Source organism: Callionymus lyra, chromosome 16 (genome assembly GCF_982586985.1).
Source record: "Callionymus lyra chromosome 16, fCalLyr1.hap1.1, whole genome shotgun sequence".
NCBI lineage: Eukaryota > Metazoa > Chordata > Actinopteri > Syngnathiformes > Callionymidae > Callionymus > Callionymus lyra.
Genome location: NC_141833.1, coordinates 11,396,576 through 11,405,894, shown reverse-complemented (window position 1 = coordinate 11,405,894; position 9,319 = coordinate 11,396,576). Strand labels below are relative to the sequence as shown.

Sequence of the window (9,319 nt, the reverse complement as noted above, 5' to 3'; positions counted from 1 at the left end):
TTCGACGACTTGCCTGAATTGCCATATATTTATGTACTATTGTAAACAAAACATTTTATTTAGGGTTTTACATTTTTTCCTTGATTTGTGCGTTAACCTTTCAAAGAACCGGAAGTGGTTGGAAGCGCCTGCGCAGAGGGAAGTGTGTATAAGCGCAGGCGGAAGTTCAATTGAACGCTGTGTAGAACGTCCACCGTGAAGAGGACACACGCGAACTCAAAATGATTAATAAGTTAGTCGGAACAAAATTGGTGGCTATAGCCAAAACATGGTAAGACATGTTAAACTCTGTTATGCAAAGGTATCGAGGACTTTCATTATATACACGACTAATGCATGTCCTTTTCTTAAGTTAGCCTTTAGCTTAGCTGAGGTCATCGATGTTTTGGGGGCGAATTTAAAACAGTTTCTAACATGTTTCTTAACTGATTTACCGCAAAATGTAAGAATTGGCAGGTATTTATTCCTGGGGACTTGTGTGAATATTAAAAATTATACCAAAGACGAATTATGATAATTGTATCATTCTAAATCTGTTCCCCCGAATTGTTGTATTTTGTTGAAATACTAACTTGGTCATTCGTGACATTTATACATAAATATAAGATGTATTTATCATGTTTTATGTTCAATTGATCATGCATTTGTTTCGGATTTAGCAACTCATCGATTAGAAGTAGAAAGTGTATTCTCAAATATTATTATAAAAAAACAGGATGTATTTGATATAAAACGGACGGCCTTCAGTTCTTGAAACTTGGAACAGAAGTTGACGAAAGCTTTTATTGTGATATATTTATCAGTGCTATAAATGTATCCCTTGATGCCACTATCTTAACAACACTGTTTTACAGCTCTTAACAATTAAAACGCAATCTGTATTTAAGAGACTACTTAATGTTTACTTCTTTACCTTTAGACAACTTTGATTGTGTTAAAAACTTTGGTTTTATATTCTATTATATTCAAGTGAAGACAAAGGTTGAATATGAATGTGGTTATACTCAAAATATGTACGTGCAGAAGTGTCAAATTAATGGTGTTTACTAAAAAATACTATTTGCCTGTTTTATTTTGACATCTTAGCTTATATTTATTATTTAGGTATAAGGGATTTTGCTCTTGCAACAAGTTTCCATCATTCCGACAACATGTTTCTATCATGTCAGTTTAAAAAAAAAAAAAAGATAACTAAATAACCGTTACTGTCCCACGACTCTAGAGTGAAAAGCTGTTGTTTCCCCTTCTCAGGTTACCAACAATGGCGGTTTGGGGCTCCGTCGGAGGTGTTGCTTTGGTGCACTTTACAGATTGGCGGTTGATTTTGGATTATGTGCCCTACGTTAACGGCAAATTCAAGAATGACGAATAAAAACAGGTTTGTCACCAACACGTTTATTTTATAATGCAATAATGTTTCAAATTATATTGCATTGATCTCGACAGTCATAAGACCATTGCTGTTTTACTTATTTAATTGTAATTTTAAGATAAATAGTTGTTAATATGGTTTATTTAATTTAATTTAATTTTTCAATTCAATTTTATTTAAAGTGTCTTATTGTAACAAAGTTGTCTCAAGAGACTTTACAGTTTAAGTAGGACTATAGTGGAGAAAGGAAAAACAGATCCCAGCTATTCAATTCAACAAAATGAGTTCAATTTAAAAAGTGTAATAATAATAAACTAATGCATTTAAAGAAATGAGCGGTGATGCATTTTATCATCATGAAATGAGTTAAATGTAATTTTATATATAACTATGAGGTTTAAAACAATTATTTTGTCTTAATTCTTGAATTTCCTTCTGGTAAGATGTGATAAGAATTCCTTATATTAAAGTTGGACTATTTAACTATTCTCTGTTTATGGTGCTACTGTTACTTATAAATGTGTCGTTTTGCCATTTAACACTTGTCTTTATTTCACTTAGGTTTTCGCAGAATCATTTTTGCACAAGCACCAACATGATGAACAACCGATCCCAGCTTCTTCAGAGCCTCATAGGTCCACATCACCCAATCGTCCAGCAAGTCACCACATCATCAGGGTCCTGTGGGTTCCTGCAGGATTAGTCCGAAGAAGAGAGAATACAGAGAGGACTGGGTTTTTTTTTTCTGTACAATACCAACCATGTTGTAATTTACAGTCTGCCTGAATGACAACGGTCTACTCATGTTAAGTTGTGGAATGTTTTAAAGGCAAAAAGTAAAAATATAATATTTAATCTTGTTTGTCATTATTGTGTAGTTCCCATTATGGCTGGAATAAAATGAGTAATACTTTTTGAATTTAGACTTTCTTCTACTGTCATTGCACAGAAGAACACAGCAGTGAAAAACTGGCAACGAAATGTTGTTGTTTGGCAACCGTTTAAAAAAACACAGCATAGGGTGATTGTATAATAATAATAATGCATTTTATTTAAAGGCACCTTTCTTGACACTCAAGGTCGCCATACATAGATTACATACATAAAACATTTTAAAACACAACAATAAAATATGTATAAAATAAAAAGTAGAAGACAAGGAATAGCATCAAATGGAATAAGCAGTTTTAAACCGATGTGTTTTAAGTTGGGATTTGAAATGGGGGATTGAGTCAATGTTTCTGAGTTGGGGTGGTAGGGAATTCCAGAGACGGAGAGCAGAGCGGCTGAATCCTCTGCTCCCCATGGTGGTGAGACGGGCGGTGGGCACAGACCGGTGTATGTATAAATATTAAGTTATAAATAGAGAAATATATAAACAATAAATTAATGTTTCAAATATTGCATTTTAAAATGTATATAAAAGTATAAATAAGTAAATAGTGCAATATATATATATAAATAGAACAAATAAATGTTTTAAATAGTGCATTGCATTCAGCAGTCTGATGGCCAGAGGGAAGAATCTGTTGCTAAATCTTTCTGTTCTGCAGCGGATACTGCTGAACCTTCTGCCGGACGCCAGGAGAGAGAATAGTCCATAGGGTGGGGTGGGTGGGGTCGGACAGAATTCTGTGGGCTCTGTTCTGGCAGCGTGATTATGCAACGTCCTTGCAGCTCCCTGACCAGATAGTGATGCTGCTGGTCAGTAGGCTCTCGATGGTCCCTCTGTAGAAGGTGGAGAGGATGGGAGGGGGGGAGAGACACCTTCCTCATCCGTCTCAGGAAGTGCAGGCGCTGCTGGGCTTTCTTCCAGGGAGGTGGTGTGTCCAGCTGAGGTCATCTGTGATGTGCACCCCTAGGAACTTGGTGCTGCTGAAGACCTCCACCGTTGTGCTGTTGATGAGGAGTTTAAATATCATTATACACAAAGATCTACACTTATTTATCGTTTTTACTATGAACATGGACAATTCCCTATGTCCAGAGAGCCCCACTTTGCATTTAACATCTTATTAAGATCAAGATCTATATAAGATAAGATCTTATTAAGAATAAAATCATCAATTGAACCCGCCTTGCAGTTTTACATACCGTTTTTTTGCCATTAAAAAGACCCACTTTTGGTAGGTAAGCTCAATCTTATCTCAATGAAATAGGAAACTTGAAACAATTTATTTAAACTATGACGAAAGATAATTAAACTCTACTCTGTATACATCCTAGCTTGGATAACAATACTAGCTGCAGTCATTAAGAGGTGATAATCACCACTGCGTAACACTTTGAAACAATAAAAAGTATATATTCTTAATTATATAAATCCCCACTTCAATAACTAACGTCTTTTTATTTAGTTTTATCAAAAATGAAAGACAAATTGTCCAACTTCTAATGACCTAACAAGTCTCGTTCAATAAACTCCTTTTTTTAATGCACATCATTCACTATTGTTGTCTTAATTATTCTCAATAAAATGGAATAATAAAGCAACAGAACAACACGTCATCCTCAAACAGCGCTGATGCAAACGTTTGCAATTGATTTTTCCCGACGAATATAAATAGATCAAAGTGGTAACTAAACAAGAATTTGGAGCAATAATAAAGAGTATTATATATTCTGTTTCTGATATTGTATAATGAGAGATTAAAAAAATAAAATTATATAATTGCGTGTGGGGGGTGTGATACATTTTTTACATTGTTCGAATTGGCCACGCCCAGTTGCCCTGTTCTAAAAAAAGACGTCTGATGTTTGTACTATAAAGGTATTCATCGCGACTAAATTATGTTTTCTAAAAAAGGGTCGCACTTAAAGATGTGTTTTTACTATCTTGATGTAGACTAAAGGCGACTCCGCAGGAAATAGAATTCGAACTGTGCGCGCATAACCACACGCGAACTAGGTCACGGGATAATCGCGGATGGATTAAAATGCTTGTCAACCCGTGAGGAGGTCGGCGGAGTGATCTGCAGATGCAAAGGTGCTGACGGGGGGGGGACTCGAGGATCGATAACAAACATTCATGACAGCAGACACTACTACAGCTCGCAGCTGGCTTTGCTTGAATTAAACCCGCCGGAAACCACGACCCAGTCCCTCCGAACCGAGCCATGGAGAGGAAAAGGTGAGACTTTTATCTTCCCACACTTTGAGTTTTTCCTAATGAAAGTTTCGCTGCAGGAAATGCACGCACGATTACACGCGCCGCAGAAACGCCAACAAACCGTTTAGAGTGTTACTATTCCCGTGTTGTGGTCGCAGTTTGCGTGCAGAAATGTTTGAACGTCAACATGCGACGCGTGAAAAGTATCGTGGTTTAGCGTCGACGTGACGAAAACCCGTGTGTATTGACGCTGTCGTAGCTGCTAGCTTTATTAGCTAGCTAAGTTTCATTGTTTACACACGCTTGACTGGCGCAGCGCCGGGCCCGACACTTACAAACATCCTGGGAATAGTTTGAAACCGCGAGTCCTGGTTAAAGTTTACTGCAACTAAAACGGCAACTGCAGTTTTTTTTAATCGAATTCAAATGGTGGTTCATAGGGAGCATAACCTCTGCTAGTATCAGTGTTTTGGACGCATCAAGGAAAGCGTGTGCAAAACGAAAAAAAAAAAGGTTAAATCGTTTCTTAGTTATTTTGCAGTTTAAGTTGATGTACTGACAGATGGACGATAATAATAATGATGTTTGTGCTCCTCCAGTGTTCCAGTCAAACGCCTTCTTGCCAAGCCACAAATGGTTCGAGGATTGGGCAGCAGCCTTCACCCAGATGTGAACAACCAGACTCGAAATGACCGCCAGCTGTTCAGTAAAGTCCAGAGGAACAGACACAATCACTCGCAGGACAAACACCACCAGATAAGGGTGAGAGAAAAGTCATCGTTTGGAACTACGTTTAAACCACCAGTAGTCATTTATGTCAAGAGTTTTGTCTGGAATTTCTTGACTGACTCAGAGATGCTTGGTTGCATTCCTTTAAATCTTTTAAATGTCTATTGCCTTTTGTTGTGGTTGGTATTTTCTGTCCAAAGTCCCTCCGTTCAGAGCACATTAACAGTACACATTAAGACTAATATGTGTCAACTTGAGGTGAACAAAAACGTTCATTTTGATACATTGTTAAAGCTACTGTTCATTTTTTAAAATTCGCACAACATTTGTGTTTTATATGATATTTTTTTTGTAGTGCAACTTTCCTGTGAAATGAAAATGCATCTTTTGGAATTATACCATTTGTATTACAGAAGCAATTTTGTTCCAACTTAGTTTATAGCCATTTACTTGGAGTAGCATACAATGTTTTTGGGTTTTATGTTTTATGTTTTTTTTTTTAAATTAAGAGGTACTTTAGTTTTCTGTAACGGTTGCAAAAATCCACCAAAGCATGGGTATTTATTTAAAACTTGATTTAACGCCTCGGTCATTCTGTGTTGTTTTTTTTTTTAATCCAATCATGCCCCCAAAAAACAAACAAATAACAATAATTATTGGCAGGTGTTCGTCTCTTGGTTATTAAACTTTAAACTTTTTTTTTCAGTCCAAACCTGACCTCAACACATCACTACCAGTTCGACAGACGGCTTCCATATTCAAACAGCCGGTGACAAAGGTCACCAACCATCCCAGCAACAAGGTGAAGAATGATCCACAGAAGGCGGTCGACCAACCAAAACAAGTGAGTCTTGATTTAAAAGGTTTGCATGACTGGAGCTTTAACTTTCCAAATAGTTTCCAAAACTTATTTTGCCTGAATCCAGGATTTTCCTCTCATGATGTGCTCTCTCCAAATTGCAGCTCTTCTGGGAGAGGAAGTTAAGTGGATTAAATGCGTTTGATATTTCCGAGGAGCTTGTAAAAACGATGGAACTTCCTAAAGGTTTACAGGGTGAGCAACAAATCTCTTTTGAAATGCGATCATCAGAAAGCCCTGCAGACCGTCATCCTGCACTTATCTGTCCCCAGGTGTGGGACCGGCGTGTTCCAATAAAACTTTATTGTCGGCCATCGCCAGTGCGCTGCACACCAGCCCCGCGCCGGTCACCGGCCAGCTGACGAGTGCCGTGGAGAAGAATCCCGGAGTCTGGTTAAACACATCACAGCCACTCTGCAAAGCCTTCGTGGTGACCGATGATGACATAAGGTGAGTGTCTTCTGAATACTATTTGTTTACGTTTGTTCACCAGCCCTTAACCTTAGTTAGAAATATGTTTACACTCTTTTTTACACTTCTTTTACACTTTTTCATTGCAAAATCGTAAGTGAATCTGAAAGACTCGTATGTACATGTTAGACATTTTCATGCCTTGTGTGGCTTTAAATCATAGTTGAGTTTATTTCTCATTTAGCATGATCGATGGCTTGGTTTTAGGAAAATGTATATAGGTGAGCACAAGAAGTCTGAACTGATAGTGAGTCCATGGCTACTTATTGACTTCAGTAATGTCCTACTTAGAGCAACTCTCATAACCTGACATCATCACCAGTGTCAGAAACCATGGATTTAGAGTAAAGGTTACATTTCTTTCGAAAAGATCTCTTCCAGGTTTACGTGTCGTTCTTTTCCTTCTCATAGCCCCCTGAGGAGAATGAGTTCTTTTATCTGAGTGAAGTACTGCTAAATATGTTTTTATAATATTGTGTAGTAATACTTTTGTTTCTAGTTTCAATTCAATTATTAGAGATATTTTGGATAGTTGTTTTGGTTTTTCTGTCCTTGTAATAGTCCAAAGTTGTAGGTTTGTTCACATCTCCTGAGCCATCCGTTGATCTTTAATAAGTTGATATATTGGATTATTTTCATAAGATTAAATCCAAGGTTGTTTTTTTTTTTTAGGCATATTATCTCTGTCTTGATTTCATTAAATTGAGTTATAAGATTTCGATGGAGAAAACCCCACCAGTCAGTGTTTGTCTGATATAATGAATGAGTTTCAGTTTGAAAAGTTTATAAAAAAGTTTTGATCAGTGATGCAACAGTCGGTAACATGCTTGTTGGGTTTAGATCCTTGTGAGTGGAGACACTACGAAGAGCCTGTTCTGGTTATTTCAATATCAGGAAATCACATTTCATATGGGTCACCACTAGGAGTCTAAAGTAGAGCAGCCGGTAGAGCAGCGATGCATTTTGTGGTAGCTTGGAGCGACTCTGCTAGCATCAGGAAAACATCAGCAGCCATCTTGACAAGGTAGTCCAACACAATGAGTCTCCGTTTAGTTGAATTTGTCCGACTTGGGTTAGAGGTCACTTGGTAATCGTGAGCGAGGTGGCGTTTTTGACAGAGGGAGTCAAGAATGCAGAGATAAGCCAGGAGATACATTTATGAGATAGTTTGGGCACTTGTCTATCTTAATTTATTATTCTTTTGTGTGGTGGAATGTGGTCTGGTCGGGCTTCAGATGATATTAATCTGATCCCAATACTTCACATAATCAATGCCTCCCTGGAATCCAGTTGTTGAATAAAGACTATTTTAATGTTTTAGTTGGAAATAATCTCTGTGACATAGTGATGAAGAAATCACTTGAATCTAATGCAACCTCGTGGTTAATATGAGATTGGTCAGCAGGGGATCTTCATATCATAATTGAGTGGCTAGAAGAGTCTGTTCAAGTAATGAAGTGATTTCTGGTGACCTTTTGTTTGGCTCTCTGCGCCATTAATGAAGATCTTCTATTTCCTCAATACAAAGGGGATCTGTGTGTCGTTAATTTCAACAAAATGCTGAATGAAACCCAACCAGTACGAAATGTTTGATTACAGAAGGTGTAACCCTTTCTTGACTCTGTTGTTTACCGTGCAGGAAGCAGGAGGACCTGGTGAAGAACATGAGGCGGCGGCTGGAAGAGGCTCTCATGGCCGACATGTTGGCCCAAATAGAAGACACGGCAGCAGCCAACAAACTGGAGGATAAAGAGGAGCAGGAGGACAAAATGGAGGACTCGTAGTAAACATTGACCAACCGACAGTGACTTCATCTAATGTTTGACTGTCCGGCAGCACATTAATTGTCATCTCTGGCATAAGCTCCATGTGTTTTTGTTTTTTTTTGTTGGAAAACTTCTTCCATGCAGAAGTTTAATTAGAAAACCGAAAGACATTTGTCTTGGTTCGACAATTTTTTTTCTCCCTTTTCTTCCATTGTTGATGTTTGCCTCTTAAAGGTGCTTTTCCTTTCTTGATTTTACTTTCTTTTACCTCCACTAACATGTGTGGTGCTGTAAACCTTGTTCAAAGGTATTTCACATAAGACTGGTGTGAATAAGAACATTTGGAATGTGTTTTTGGTTGTGCTAACACGATGCAGTGTGTTTACAGGAGCAGTTGTAACAGTTTGGTGTATTTGTGTGCTAACCTTCGTTAGTTATGTTGTGTATTAAGTTTTGCTACTTTTCCGCAATGGCTGTAACGTTGTTAAGCTCTTGACGATACTACAACAGGAAAAAAAAAAAGTAAAGAGTCAATACAGATGTACCTCACAACCTGATTAACTGTACCTCTCTAGAGATTCATTGTTCTTTGTTTTTTTTTTAAATAAATGCAGCTCTTTTCTACTCCTTTTCTTTCTTTGTGTCTCATGAATTCCGTTCAGAAGTCTGTCTATATGATGGGTATTCCAAAATGAGTTTGTTTGTGTCATCACAAACTGAATAGTTCTTATATCGGTAATGAGAAACTTTCATGTCCAGATTAAATGCATAGTATAAAGTTAAAAGTAATAACTATCTGTTCTTTTTGTTTGTCTTGTGTTCCAACTCTATCATCTAGCGATTGTCTTTGCATGAGATAATTTGCCTTGAATTAATTAACATAAAATAGATAATCTTTAACTGATGGAAAAAGGTAATCGGACTATTAATAAAAAGCACATCAAATGTAAACACAACATTGGAATTTTTGTTGGTGTCAGCACAAAATAAAAGAATGGAATAAGCAAAAGAAA

At 37.3% G+C, this 9,319-nt stretch overlaps 2 protein-coding genes across 2 annotated transcripts; both read left to right on the top strand.

Moving 5' to 3' along the window:
- The first annotated feature begins 161 nt into the window (after window positions 1-161).
- On the top strand, window positions 162-2,227 carry uqcr11 (ubiquinol-cytochrome c reductase, complex III subunit XI). Its single transcript, XM_087810939.1, has 3 exons — window positions 162-271; window positions 1,252-1,378; window positions 1,934-2,227. The coding sequence occupies exons 1-2, from the start codon at window positions 222-224 to the stop codon at window positions 1,370-1,372; spliced, it is 171 nt and encodes a 56-aa protein (XP_087667065.1). The 5' UTR covers window positions 162-221; the 3' UTR covers window positions 1,373-1,378; window positions 1,934-2,227.
- A 2,029-nt stretch (window positions 2,228-4,256) lies between these two features.
- On the top strand, window positions 4,257-8,930 carry mbd3a (methyl-CpG binding domain protein 3a). Its single transcript, XM_087811495.1, has 6 exons — window positions 4,257-4,502; window positions 5,081-5,243; window positions 5,917-6,054; window positions 6,174-6,264; window positions 6,342-6,519; window positions 8,180-8,930. Exons 1-6 carry the CDS (start codon window positions 4,489-4,491, stop codon window positions 8,322-8,324), a joined length of 729 nt encoding a protein of 242 aa, XP_087667621.1. The 5' UTR covers window positions 4,257-4,488; the 3' UTR covers window positions 8,325-8,930.
- The last annotated feature ends 389 nt before the right edge of the window (window positions 8,931-9,319 follow it).